General features: G+C 54.8%; 1 protein-coding gene across 18 annotated transcripts in view; it reads left to right on the forward strand.

Moving 5' to 3' along the window:
* Positions 1 to 12,822, forward strand: part of Brsk2 (BR serine/threonine kinase 2) — a 51,410-nt gene that overhangs the window by 23,271 nt on the left and 15,317 nt on the right. For 17 of the 18 annotated variants that reach the window (XR_007830627.1, XR_007830628.1, XR_007830629.1 and 14 more), the window contains exons 2-12: positions 5,531 to 5,625; positions 6,444 to 6,529; positions 7,827 to 7,967; positions 8,266 to 8,382; positions 8,856 to 8,889; positions 9,044 to 9,112; positions 9,224 to 9,370; positions 10,822 to 10,853; positions 11,151 to 11,315; positions 11,505 to 11,605; positions 11,680 to 11,830. Coding sequence is in view for 15 of the 18 variants with exons in the window: in XM_051145676.1 (XP_051001633.1) it covers positions 5,531 to 5,625; positions 6,444 to 6,529; positions 7,827 to 7,967; positions 8,266 to 8,382; positions 8,856 to 8,889; positions 9,044 to 9,112; positions 9,224 to 9,370; positions 10,822 to 10,853; positions 11,151 to 11,315; positions 11,505 to 11,605; positions 11,680 to 11,830 (1,138 nt within the window). In the remaining 3 variants the exon portion in view is untranslated. Of the gene's footprint in view, positions 1 to 5,530; positions 5,626 to 6,443; positions 6,534 to 7,826; positions 7,968 to 8,265; positions 8,383 to 8,855; positions 8,890 to 9,043; positions 9,113 to 9,223; positions 9,371 to 10,821; positions 10,854 to 11,150; positions 11,316 to 11,504; positions 11,606 to 11,679; positions 11,831 to 12,822 lie in introns of those variants that run through there. The other variant, XM_051145681.1, reaches the window with a different exon arrangement.

The raw sequence follows: 12,822 nt of genomic DNA on the forward strand, positions 1-12,822 counted from the left end.
CTTTTTTCAGGAACCCATGGGGATCTGTGCACCAGTTCCTCTGGTCTCCTTCCCTATGTGTGTGTGTGTGTATGTGTGTGTGTGCATGCACGCGTGTGCACACTGGTGCCTGCTCTCTGGGCAGAGCCTGCAGAGTTCTGTCAGGACGTTCAAGGACAGCTGTGGGCTGGCAAGTATGGTTTTATCTGTTCTCGGCTCTCAGTGAGGATCTGGGCATGATGTAGATCACCTGCCCTCTTCTGGCGAGGGTGGGGACTCCATTTCTGAGGTGTCTGCCCTGCAACTTACCAGACACTTCCTCAAGGACTAACCTGCTATTGTCATGGGTAGCCTGGCTAGGGCAAATTGGGCTCTGCATTGAGATCCATTTTCCCAGGATGGGTCCACCTCCTGCCAAGCCCACAGAGGCTGGATGTGAGTCCCATCTGTCACCTCAGGAAAATGGGAGTCACTGTCCCTTCACACACCCACAGTGCTGCCCACTGAGAAGAGAAGGAAAGTAGGTCAGCATGTGCTACAGTGGTTGTCCTGGAAGCCAAGCCACCCAGGGTAGAGGCAGAAGTCTTTGGGTACGATACACTTGGTCCCAGAGGCAGGGTGGTCACTTATGCAGGAGGTACAAATGACCCTTGAAGCATTTTCCCCATGAGCAGTAGTCTCAAGCCTACAGTTGGGGCAGGTGCCCCCTGCCGGGCTCAATTGGAACTGGGGTTGGTGTGCTCATCAGCTGACTGGGGCCAGCATTCAGGTGCATCCTGCATTGTGATAAGCCTCATCCCTCAAAAACCGCAGAGGAAGCTACTGCCAGACACTCACACATTGCACCCAGGCACTAGCTAATTGTGCGGGCACCCTGCCCCCCAAAGCTGCCACAGCCTACTGCATTCAGCACCAAGGACAGCAGTCCAGATCAGGCCTGCAGGCACAGGCAGGAGGCACCTCAGCCCCAGCAGGCCCCTCCATCAGCCCTAGTGCTGCATCCGACCACTGGCACTCTGCCCTAGGCGGAACTGACTCCTTTTTACTCTCTGAACCAGCTCAGGCGAGGATAGGAGTTGGCAGAAGCCAAGTGGGTCCCCAGAGTGACCTCTAGGTAGATGAGCAACTTCATGGGCAATAGTGGCAGGGCAGATACAACCAAGTGTTTGCAGACAGGACACACAGGAGGTGCTCTCTCATACCTGGCTATTCCTGAAGTCCTGTAGAGGGCCTGAGCCCACCAATGACAAGGCTCAGGAGAGACCAGGGAGGGGTCTAGGCAGATTTTCCACTCTGATGACCCACTGGGAGGATTGCGAAGGTGTGGGCCTGAGAGTGGCTGGTTAGAGATAGCTTGGGGGACAGAAGAGGAGGGAAGATCGCTTGGCCCTGGGACCTGGCTCCTGGGATCCCCTGACTAAGGTGCTGCCTTTCCTTGGCATTGGTCCTGTAGTTATGGGACAGGGCTCATGGGGTCAGCCTGTCCACTTGACACAAACCAGGATCATCTGCTGCTCTGTGGTTTAGGCAGTGCACCTTAGGGAGGTGACAATACCAGCATTGAGGTGGGCCTTTTGTAGCCCCCAGCTCCTCAGGCCACGGCCATGGATTGGAGGGGTAGAGGTGGCAGTGCAGAAATGTCCTATCCTGAGAGATATAGACTGTCCACTTAGGTGGCAACAGCTGCACCTTAAAGTGACTAGCAGGGAGAGCTCGGGGCTGCGTCACACACCTCACTGGATCCCAAGCACAATATTTCTGCAGAGGCATCAGGTCAATTGGGAGGCCATGATCAACCTCCTGACGGCAGTTTCCTCCGTCTTTCCACACCTGGCCAGGGCACCTAGAAAATGAACATGGCAGACTGAGCACTGTCTGCTCTTCCAGAGGTCCTGAGTTCAATTCCCAGCAACCACATGGTGGCTCACAGACTTCTATACTGGAGTCTGATGTCCTCTTCTGCCATGCAGCTGTATATGCAGATAGAGCACTCATACATAAAATAAATAAATTTTTTTAAAAAAAGGAAATGAACATGGCTGCAACTTACTGCTTGTCCCCCAGGTCCCATTTCCACCTCAGAAGATTGTGACTCACCTCCCCAGTGCAGGCCTGACTAGGTTACAGCAGTATGCCTACCTTGTGTAGATGGGAGCCAAGGGTTCACGAAGCCTAGAGTTTAAACTCCCAGCTGTGGCAGATGCGCATGCATTTGGGCCACCTGCTGTCAGGAGTGCAGGGTCCAAGAACATAGGCTTAGACAGGGAGGCATGGCTCCCACAGACTCCCAGGTGACTCCACATAACACAGACATCTTAGAGCCTTGCACAGTAGAGGTCAGGTACAGGGCATGGCTGTGCAGAAGCCACCAGTGTCATAGTAGCTGCTTACCTCCTCTGATTCTCTAGTCAGGCTCAGAAGCCCCAGGTGCCTGTGGTTGGGAGTAGCCCTGGAAGGGCCCGGGACCCTCATGGTCATGTCAAAGTCACCTGTAGGGCGCCTGGGGACCCTCCGTAGAGGTGTGGAAGCCCCAGTACCGTAGAGCCCGCTGCTGCCCCATGCAGACGCGGGACACAGTGACTCCTCCTGCTTCCCGTGCAGCCCCACCCTGGCATGGCCCCATGTAATTATCTGTGACATGGTGTACTTTCCATTTCTATGTGAGGCTGCGTCTGTGTGAAGACAATAATTAGAGATAAAATTACAATTGGAAAATAAGCCCCAGCGAGTTAGAGGGCTGGATAATAAGGGGTGATCATGGGCTTCCCGCCAAAAAGCCGCCTGTCCCTGAGGCTGCAGGCCAGACGGCGGGGGCCCCTGAGGACATGCTCCCCACTCCCCTCCAAAGAGAAGGGGAAGAACTGCTTATAACCCAGACATCTAACACTAGAGGACCCCCATTTAACCCCATTCCTGAGGCAGGACCCCATCTCCCACATGGAGGCAGGGAAGGAATGGCCTAGAATAGAAGGAGAGCTTTACCAAGAAGAAGCATTGCCATGCCAGGCTATGCAAGGTTTGTAGGAACGTTCAAGGCCCAGTGGTGGGAAATGGGCTTTCTGTGCATACTGGAAAGTAGAAGGTGAAGGGAGGGGTCCAGGATGGCTCCCCTGCACCTCCACCATACTGTGACCTGAGCAGGGGTCAGGATCCCCTATTCCCAGGAAGTTCCAGGCTCAGGGCATGGCCCTCTGTCTTCTTGGCTTTTTAGAAGCCAGCTAGGTAGATGCCACAACCCAAGTTCTCACCACCTCTAAGGTGAGGCATGAGGCAGTACCTAATACACAGCTATGCTTGGCAGACCTTGGAAGTCACACTGGGTGGAGATGACCACATTGTCTTCTGAATATTTGATGTGTGAGAAATTGCCTCATGGCTGCTGGTAGCCTGCTCAAGTTTAGTACCATTCCCGCCCAGTTCCTGAGGCAGGACGATATTTTTCTACATGTCCCCTATGGTGTCCGTTACGCCTAAACCATGTACAGGCTGAGGAGTGTGGATAAGAATAAAGACATGCGTGTGGGATTGAGTGTGGGGTATGGGTGTGCATACATGAAAAGGTGAGTGCATGGGGCATGCACGTAGGTGAGATATGAGTGTTCTGGTGTATGTGCACATACATGTGAGGCTGAATGTGTGTGCCATGAGTTTGTGAGGGTGAGTACATAGCCATGCAGACAGTATGTGAATGCTTGCACATAAGTGCATTGTGCAGGGCATGGGTACACACACAGCCATCCATGTAAAGGTGAATATGCCTGTAGTGTGAACGTAAGAGAGAGGACATGAGGCATGCGCTGTCTCTGCCAGGGCCCAGTGTGTCCTGGGAGGTCAGTTCCTGAGCAGCTCATGGTTTGTCTGCATGCTGGGTTTGACGGCTTTTAGGTATGCTTGCCTGCTGGACTGTGGTGACACAGAGAACTCTTCCTGTTGGGACTCCAGGGTTCCTTACATGCTGAGATGTAGAGTCACATTTGAGGATGCCTGCCATGCCTCTTCCTACCCGCCAGCCCTACTCTTACACCATCCTTGGGCAGAACCCGGCTTTTTGGTCTCTGCGATCTCCTGAGGGGACACATTGTTTCTGGGTCACTCTCATCTCCTGCTTTGTCCTTGTGGCCTCATCCTTCTGCAGGTGGATCTTATAGGTGTGCTGTAGCCCTTCCTACTGGGGCGGGAGGCTTTGGTCACTTGTCACCCTGTTCTACCCCATTTCTCTTGCTTCTTATTTCATGGACTGGATGGTTTTACCAAGTCTTAAGTACCCTCTGACCAACTGCAGATGGCCTCCTGTCTTAGTGCCTTACAGTGTCACAGCCCATGTGGTGACTGAACTGTGGAGACTAGATTATCAGTAACCTCACCCTCCTGGCTAGTTCTCTTTCTCCTGATCTGAGCAGGAATCGCAGGCACTCATGGTGGATCACAGCCAGCCAGCAAGAGGTACCAGAGCCTATGCCGGGCCTCAGAGATTGCTCCCCTGGCTACAGAGCTCTGCCGTGGCCACCTCCCAGCCTGGGCTATCATGAAAACTCAGCTTTGCATTTACTTAGATACCCAGGACCCCAGCTCCAACTGGGTTCTGAAACTACATCTCTGTTGTGACCTTATTCAAAACATGAACTGTCTTTCCACACATTTATCTTCTTTGTGCTCATTTTTTGCCAATTTTGTATATTACTGTCATGTATGGGTGCATAGATGTGCACATACACATACATGCACGTGTTTGTGTGTGTGAGTGTGTGCATCATGTGGGTCTTTGTTTTCCTCTCAATTTGCAAGAGACCTGGGAAACAAATCTTTTGTAGAGAAGAGAGATAACTGCTCATGTTGGAAATGCTTCCTCTAGCCCTAACCTACCTTTCTGTTGATCTCTCCCTGCACTGTTTTCATGTCTTCTGCTGTGGCTCATTCTGCTGGGAGTTTCTGGACCCATCATGAGTTGAAAGGAGCAGTCTCTGCCTCCTGACTGGTGGTCTTAGCCCAGCTTTGCTTCCCTTTGACTACCATGGGTCCCAGAGAGGATCCCTGCCACCTCCTCCAGCCTGCCTCACACCCGTATGTCTCATGCTGGACACTGGAGCCTCCTCCAGCTCCAGACACTAGCTCCAAGATGGGTCGACTCCTCCACGGAGAGCATGTCTAGGGCCTGGGGCTGACAGAGCACTGGGGAACAGGAACAGAATACTCTCCTGCAGAAGTCTGCAGGTGAAGGGTCATGAGTAAGATCATGTTGGAGGGCAGACTGGCTCTGGGCCCAGAGGATGTTGCCTCTTCAGCATACTTGACTTGGAGAAAGGACTCTGGTGACCTGGGAGAGGGGCGAGGGCACACAAAGACCTTGGGTTTCAGGAGGCTCTGGTTTTTGTGTAGCAAGACACTCTTCGGTGGAGCCGTCTGGTCAGTGAACAGGATGGTCAATGGCTAGGATATGGCAGGCTTGGGAACTGCACATCAGAATGCAGAGCTCCCAAGTGAAGATGAGGTCCATGCTACCCAGGGTGGGCATGATGCAGTGCTAGAGCTGAGTCTGGCCTCTCTCCCACAGGCCTGGTGAAGCTGGGAATCCACTGTGTCACCTGCCAGAAGGTTGCCATCAAAATTGTCAACCGTGAGAAGCTCAGTGAGTCGGTGCTGATGAAGGTGAGGCAGTGGGCTGAGGTAGACAGGACCACCACCTAAGAGATGCACCTAGGTATCTGGGGCTAACATGGATGACCTCTGTCCTGCCCTAACCTCGGTTGAACCCATGGGGTCCTGTCTGTTCCTGCTGGAGCAACACCAGAGTGGCTCCCAGGCTATTCCATCCTCAGGAAGGGTTTCACTTTCCTGGACTCTGTTAGCCTGGAGAAAGGTCCCACAGTGGACAGTGGTGGTACTGGGCTGACATGCTAGAGCAGCTGGCTGGGCCTCAGTTTTCTGATTAGAATGAGGAAGTGCCCCTGGCCTCTGAGACCCTTCTTGTCTGGACCAGGCTGTCCTGAAGAGGGTTGGATTGGCTCCAGGTCCTGACGTGGACAAGCTGAGAGACTTAAGTGGGTGGCAGTTGTAAGAGAAGACAACAGCTCAGATGGAGTGGGGGACTTTGGGCATTGGTGGGCTGACCAGTTTTGAACTGGAGACACACTGACTGGATATATTTCATGGCACAGTGGCCCTGAGATACAGGGTAGGGTTTTGGTACTATGGACATTGTGCACATGAGCACTTACAAAGGTGAAAGGCTTTGAGGACACTCACCTGCAGCTCTGTCCTGGTCCCAACTGCCCAAAGCATTTGTCCTGGCACCTGCTCTTTCCTGGCCTCCGGGGATAGCGAGATCCAACTTGCAGATACCCCTTCTCTCCAGCTCACCCCAAATGCAGTGTCGTAACTGTAGGAGGCAATGCAGGTAGGCCGCCGGAGGGTCTGTCTGAGTGGGCTGGGGTTTATTGCGGGACAGTGACATGGTTTCTCCGCAGGTGGAGCGGGAGATCGCCATCTTGAAGCTCATCGAGCACCCACATGTCCTGAAGCTGCATGACGTCTATGAAAACAAAAAATATTTGTAGGTATTGCTGGGCCTGGAGAGCTGGGGAGGCTGGGGTGGGTGGCTACAGAGGCCCATGCCACTCTTGCACTTGGAGAGCTGGCTGTGTCAGTGTGGCCATGCAGCAGAGGGGCTCTCAGCCTGTGTCACAGTGCTACAGTTTCCTTACCAGGCCTGTGGCTAGTGTTCCTAGGGGTCTCCAGACTGTTAACTTGAGCCAACAATGGGTAGGGCTTCTCTGGAGGAAGATCTGGAGTGTAGGGCCAGCAGTGCTTGTTGCTTCCTAATACTTTCCCCCCACTGAGTAGCCCCTCTTTGGAGCTATACCAGTCTTTCAACTCCCATGGCCCCAAAAGGCCCAGGCTAAGTGAGACAGCCTGGGAAAAGAGTGGAACTATAGCTTGCTAGGGCCATTAGGAGGCCAGGGAGCAAAGCCATGATTAATAAGGCAGCTTGGGCACTGCATGGAGGGTGAGTCTGGCTGCTGTCTTAATTACTGTGACCAAATATCTGACAGGAAGCAGCATGAGAGAAGAAGGGTCCATTTTGGTCCTTTTGAGAGCTAAGGATGTGTCATGCGAGTCGGGGTAGTGAGCGGGGGACCAGCCTCCACAGACCTGGAGGCTGGGCAGTGGATGGTCCTAGACCTCCATGCTGGCCAGAAGGGAACTGGGGAGGGGCTCTGCTGAAGCAGTGCTGAGACTCTCCCACTGTGTCCCCCAATGCTGGTCCCAGTGTGGCTCCTCTGTACGGTCTGTCTGGGCAACCCAATTCCAACTAGATCTCACAAGGCTTTCTCACAAGGCCTGGGACCTCAGGTTAGCTGAGTACTGTCAGCAGGCCCCCACCCCAGCATGGACTCCTGTCTAATACCACTGATCCCTGTCACCAAATGAGATGGTTCCTGACTACATCAATAGCTGTCCTTTGTCCTTTCCTCCGAATTACCTGTACCCCACCTCTACCCCAGAAACCAGTCCCTTCTGGTTCTTCTGTATAGCAAAGATCCCAAGAGACTGATCTCAAACTGGGCAGGGAGGAGATGGCAGGTCCTGGGTCAGCTTCATTCCCTTCTGTGGTTTCCACACCTTACCCACTGCCCAGCTACAGGGAGTCCATATGGTCTTCTCTGGGACCCAGTTGCCTGGTGTGAGAGCCACTAGGGGCCACAGCAAGCGTCCTGTACGGGCCCTCCTTGGGACCTTGCTCTGGGTCCTACACCAAGCTTCTCTGAGTAGGCAGCAGGAGGGCAGGCAGAGGGGCTGTGTCCCAGGTCATGATGCTGGCACTGATGCCCCTCTGCCCCATCCCGCAGATACCTGGTGCTAGAACATGTGTCTGGGGGGGAGCTGTTCGACTACCTGGTGAAGAAGGGACGGCTGACCCCCAAGGAGGCCCGCAAGTTCTTCCGGCAGATCATCTCTGCACTGGACTTCTGCCACAGCCACTCCATATGGTGCGAGCCAGGCCAGGCTGGGTCAGGCCTGCATCTCAAGAGGGCAGTGGGGTTCTGATGGGCTTCATCTAGAAGGCCTTGAAAGGCTGTCAAGACCCCACCCAGGCTTCACTCCTGTGGAGGGGAGGGCAGGAGGACATGGCATCCCTGTCACTCCAACCAGGAAGACCACTTAGTGTTGGCTGCCTATGTGTTATCTGCTTAGGTTGTCACTGGCTTGTTCCACTAGCAGGAAAGAGCTGGAGTAGGGACGTGGGTGCAGGGCCGCATTCAGGCTCACCTAGCCCTTACTCCACAGCCATAGGGACCTGAAGCCAGAGAACCTGCTGCTGGATGAGAGGAACAACATCCGTATTGCAGACTTCGGCATGGCATCCCTGCAGGTGGGAGACAGCCTGCTGGAGACCAGCTGCGGGTAAGCAGTGCCACACAGGCTCAGGACAGAGCCCCGGGGGCAGACACCACAGCCACTTCTGCCCAGCCCAGACAAGCTTTAAGTCTGGTCTGTGGGTACAGAGGTACCGGACCTTCTGATGGGAACCCAAGGGCTTGCTCTCCCTGTCCCGACACTAGGCATCGTCTTTCAGTGGTGGGAGCTGGGGGAAGGTTTCATTCGGCCTTCACTCCTGGGTCTGAGTTGATGGGCAGCCAGGTCTGAGCAGAGAAGTCCCAGGTCCAGACCTCCATCCCCGAACATATAGGCCTTTTAGGTTGGGGGGACTTGGTTTCAAAGCCATTCAGCCTCCTGGAGTCAGCCCAGCCATGGCCTATGGGCCTCACATGCAGGCTTCCTTAGGCCAGGGTTCATGGAGAAACCTCAGGGAGGGTGTAAGGATATGGGCTGCGCACGTTGGCCTGCTACCCCCTGACCTGCTGTTTTGCTCTTAGATCCCCACACTATGCCTGTCCGGAAGTGATTCGGGTAAGAAGCTGCCAGGGTCCCTGTGGTGGAAGGGCCCCTCCTCCTGCTATTGCTGGGCTAGACACAGCTCAGCTGCCTTCCCTCAGACCCACTCCCCTACTAGCTACCCCCGCCCTGCACACCGTCAACACCTGGCATTGCCCTCCTCTCACAGGGTGAGAAGTATGATGGCCGCAAGGCAGATGTGTGGAGCTGTGGTGTGATCCTGTTCGCCTTGCTGGTGGTGAGCCCCACCCACCTCACCTTTTTGTTCCGCTCCCACAGCTCCCCAAGACCTCCCCTTTCCTCTCTTAAGCTACCTACCCATGATGAATGCTGTCCTGCCCACCCACAGGGGGCTCTGCCTTTCGATGATGACAACCTGCGGCAGTTACTGGAGAAGGTCAAGCGTGGCGTGTTCCACATGCCACACTTTATCCCACCAGACTGCCAGAGTCTCCTGCGTGGCATGATTGAGGTGGATGCAGCTCGGCGCCTCACGGTGCGTCCTGCCTACCCCCCGCCTCCCCCCTCCGCGCCCTAATCAGAACTTGGGTGCCCATGGAGAGCCAGGGCCTTCCGAATTCTTGTCCCCTCTTCACACCATCTCTTGGACCTGTCCGTTCCTCAGGCTGTCCTGAGCTGGTGTTAGCGCCAAGTTCCTATCTCTAGCACTTTCTTCTGGGTGCTTTAGGGAGAAAATGTCCTTGAGGGTGGGGCTTCCCACCTGTCTTTGTGTGTGCTGCAGGCACATTGCATACACAGCAATGTGAGTCTGTGTCATGCTGGGTGGATGTGCTCAAATATGGGTCTGTGTGTGTCAGCATGTGTGCTCAGGTATGTGTGGGAAGAATGTGCACCCAGCTGTGTGTGAGACTGTGCACAACTGCACATAGGGTGAGTGCCCATGTGTGTGTTACCTGGCCATGTATTTGTGTATGTGTCTAGGTGTGTGTCGGGGGCTGTGACCTGCAGTTGTGGGGGAGAGTATATGCTCAGTTTGGAAGCATGTGCCCAACTGTGCAGGGTGAATCCTCAGGTATGTGTCACCTATACACAGAGGTATATGGGTGCAGATGTGCATAGGTATGTGCATGTGGCTACACTCAGCTGCTTGTAAGGTGAGTGCCCGTGTGTGTTATCTGTACATAGCTACATAGCTCTCTCTCTCTCTCTCTCTCTCTCTCTCTCTCTCTGTGTGTGTGTGTGTGTGTGTGTGTGTGTGTGTGCTGAGGTATAGGGGGCCTGTGTACAAATCTTAGGGGCACAAGTGTGGTATGTGGCAGACCTGAGCCTGTGAGTAGTTGGCTCAGGTGAGCCCTGGAGAGTTTCCCTCCTTTACTGCCATCCTGCCCCTCTGACATCCTTGTAGCACACTTCCTGGCAATGTGAGCCTCACAGCTCCATCAGCTACGGGGTGGGCAAAGGCTGCAGGGGAAGTCCCAGCAACTCATTTTGAGCCACACAGCATCTGTCCGTGTAAAAGAAGCAAGATGCCTGGTGGGCTGGCCTCTCCTTGAAGAGGTATCATCTGCCCTCTCTGACAAAGCAAGCTAGCCTTGTCTCTGAGTCAGGATATAGAAAAAAGTGTAGTGGGCTACCCCAGCCTCCTGCCCGCACCTGCACCCAGCCCCTCTCAGCCTACTGGCTTTGCCTCCTGGACTGGTTCCTCACTCATGCCCTCTGATCTGGGAGGACTCAAGCAGGCAGGACAGGTGCCCCAGGGTGCTGCTTGCTTCCTTGCCTCTCTCCTCCATGGACCCCTGTCCCCTAGACTCTCCTTCCCTGGCTTTATTTCCTTTGCATCTGGGGTGGGGGCAGGGGTAGGGGTGCCGGCCTGGGCCTCTGAGAATGCAGCCCCTGCTCTGCCTTCTCCTACTCTCCCCTTCTGGCCCCCTACCTCCTAACGTGGGCTCCCCCTGGTACTAACCCCCTGTTTCTCTTTCCTTGTAGCTAGAGCACATTCAGAAACACATATGGTATATGTAAGTAGCTTCTCTGCCCACTAACGCCTGCTTTGCCTGTTGCTGTGGCCTGCAGGGCCTGCTAGGAAGGGGGGAGGGTGCCAGCCAGCTCTGGGCTGCCATAACCTTACTTTCCACCTCCCTGAGCGGCTGTTGCAGGATGCAGGAGGTCTGCAGGGCAGGGTGCAGAGACAGCAGGAGGACTTGGGCTCATGTGAGGGTGGACCTACGACCCTCCTGGCCACTTCAGGGTGGGTGGAATGGTTTCAGGATTGGCCAGAAATGAGTGACTGCTGCTGGGTGCCGTGTCATCCACAGAGGTGGCAAGAATGAGCCAGAGCCGGAACAACCAATCCCACGCAAGGTGCAGATCCGCTCACTGCCCAGCCTGGAAGACATTGACCCCGATGTGCTGGATAGCATGCATTCGCTGGGCTGTTTCCGAGACCGCAACAAGCTGCTGCAGGACCTGCTATCTGAGGAGTACGTTGGGGTGGGATAGGGATGGTTTAGTCACTGGTCTCCATGCCCCAAGTTCTAGCTGTTCTAGGGGCATCCTTGTTGCCTGCTGTGAACCCTCCAAGGCAGGTGGCCATAGCCTGAGTCCCTGCAAGGCCACTGTCAAGCACCATGTCATCACATGCCTACCCTCTTGGCACCTCTTACCTGCAGGGAGAATCAAGAAAAGATGATCTATTTCCTCCTCCTGGACCGGAAAGAACGGTACCCACCCAGCCACGAGGATGAGGACCTGCCCCCTAGGAATGAGATAGGTATAAAGCTTCCAGCCTACCCTGTACCCTATATTCCTGGCTCTTGGCCCAGCCTGACTCCAGTCTGCACACAGACCCTCCCCGGAAGCGTGTGGACTCCCCAATGTTGAACCGGCATGGCAAGCGGCGACCTGAGCGCAAGTCCATGGAAGTGCTCAGTGTGACAGATGGTGGCTCCCCAGTGCCTGCACGGAGAGCCATTGAGATGGCCCAGCATGGCCAAAGGTATGTGCTGGCCCTGGGGGCCCAAGCCTCCCTCCTGTTGCCCTGGCCAGGGCAGCATCAGGCTGTTAGCCTACTACCCTTAGTCTGGCTTTGCTTGTCTCTGCCCACTATCCCTGCTGGACTGAGGCCACTGGACTGGGCTGGAGTTCACTTGCTAAGCATGCTGGCTGGCTGCATGGGCTGAGCTGGGCTGCACTGGACTGGACTGGACTGGGTTAGGGTGAGCTGGACTGTACTCAACTAACTTGGGTTTGGCTGGACTAGACTCAGTTGGACTGGATTGAGCTGTGCTGGCCTGTACTAAGCTAGGCTGGGCTAGACTGAACCAGTCTGGTCTGACCTAGTCTGGACTGAGCTGGTCTGCCCTGTACTAAACTGGACTATCCTGGGCTGGGTTAAGGTGGGCAGGACTGAAGTAGATTAGACTGGACTAAATTGAACTGGGCTGAGCTGAAGTGGGGTGGACTGGACTAGGCTGGTCTGTTTTTGATTGAGCTGGGCTGTGATATGGGTACAGCTATATTCAGAACCCCTTGTTCATCAGGCCTGTCCCTCCCTGGCTTGGCTGTCTTTGATCTGGATTGAGCTGGGCTGTGGTGTGGCGCAGCTTTGTCCAAAAACCCCTGCTCAGCAAGCTTGTCCCTCCCTGATGCTTGGCCATCTCCATGTGGCCAGTAGTAGTAGTGTGGGCAGGATGTACAGTTCGGGAGAGTAGATGGGCATGTAGAGCCTGCCAAGCCTGCTCTGGCTGAGTGCAGCTCCTTAACAGGCGGGAGTTTTGGTCATCTGTAGACAGACCTGGAGCTGGGTGATGCCACGGGCCCTGCCAGTAGAGTCAGCTTTGTCCTCTGCATGCAGCACCCACTTCATTTCTCCTGCTGGGAGCCTAGGTGCAAGCCAGGAGCCGGGAGCCATGAGGTGGCTAAGTAGTCATCAAGATAGCACTTCCTCTACCGTGACTCTAGTGTGCTGGTATTTCTGTCCCATTAGGT

Source organism: Acomys russatus, chromosome 5 (assembly GCF_903995435.1).
Source record: "Acomys russatus chromosome 5, mAcoRus1.1, whole genome shotgun sequence".
NCBI classification, from domain to species: domain Eukaryota; kingdom Metazoa; phylum Chordata; class Mammalia; order Rodentia; family Muridae; genus Acomys; species Acomys russatus.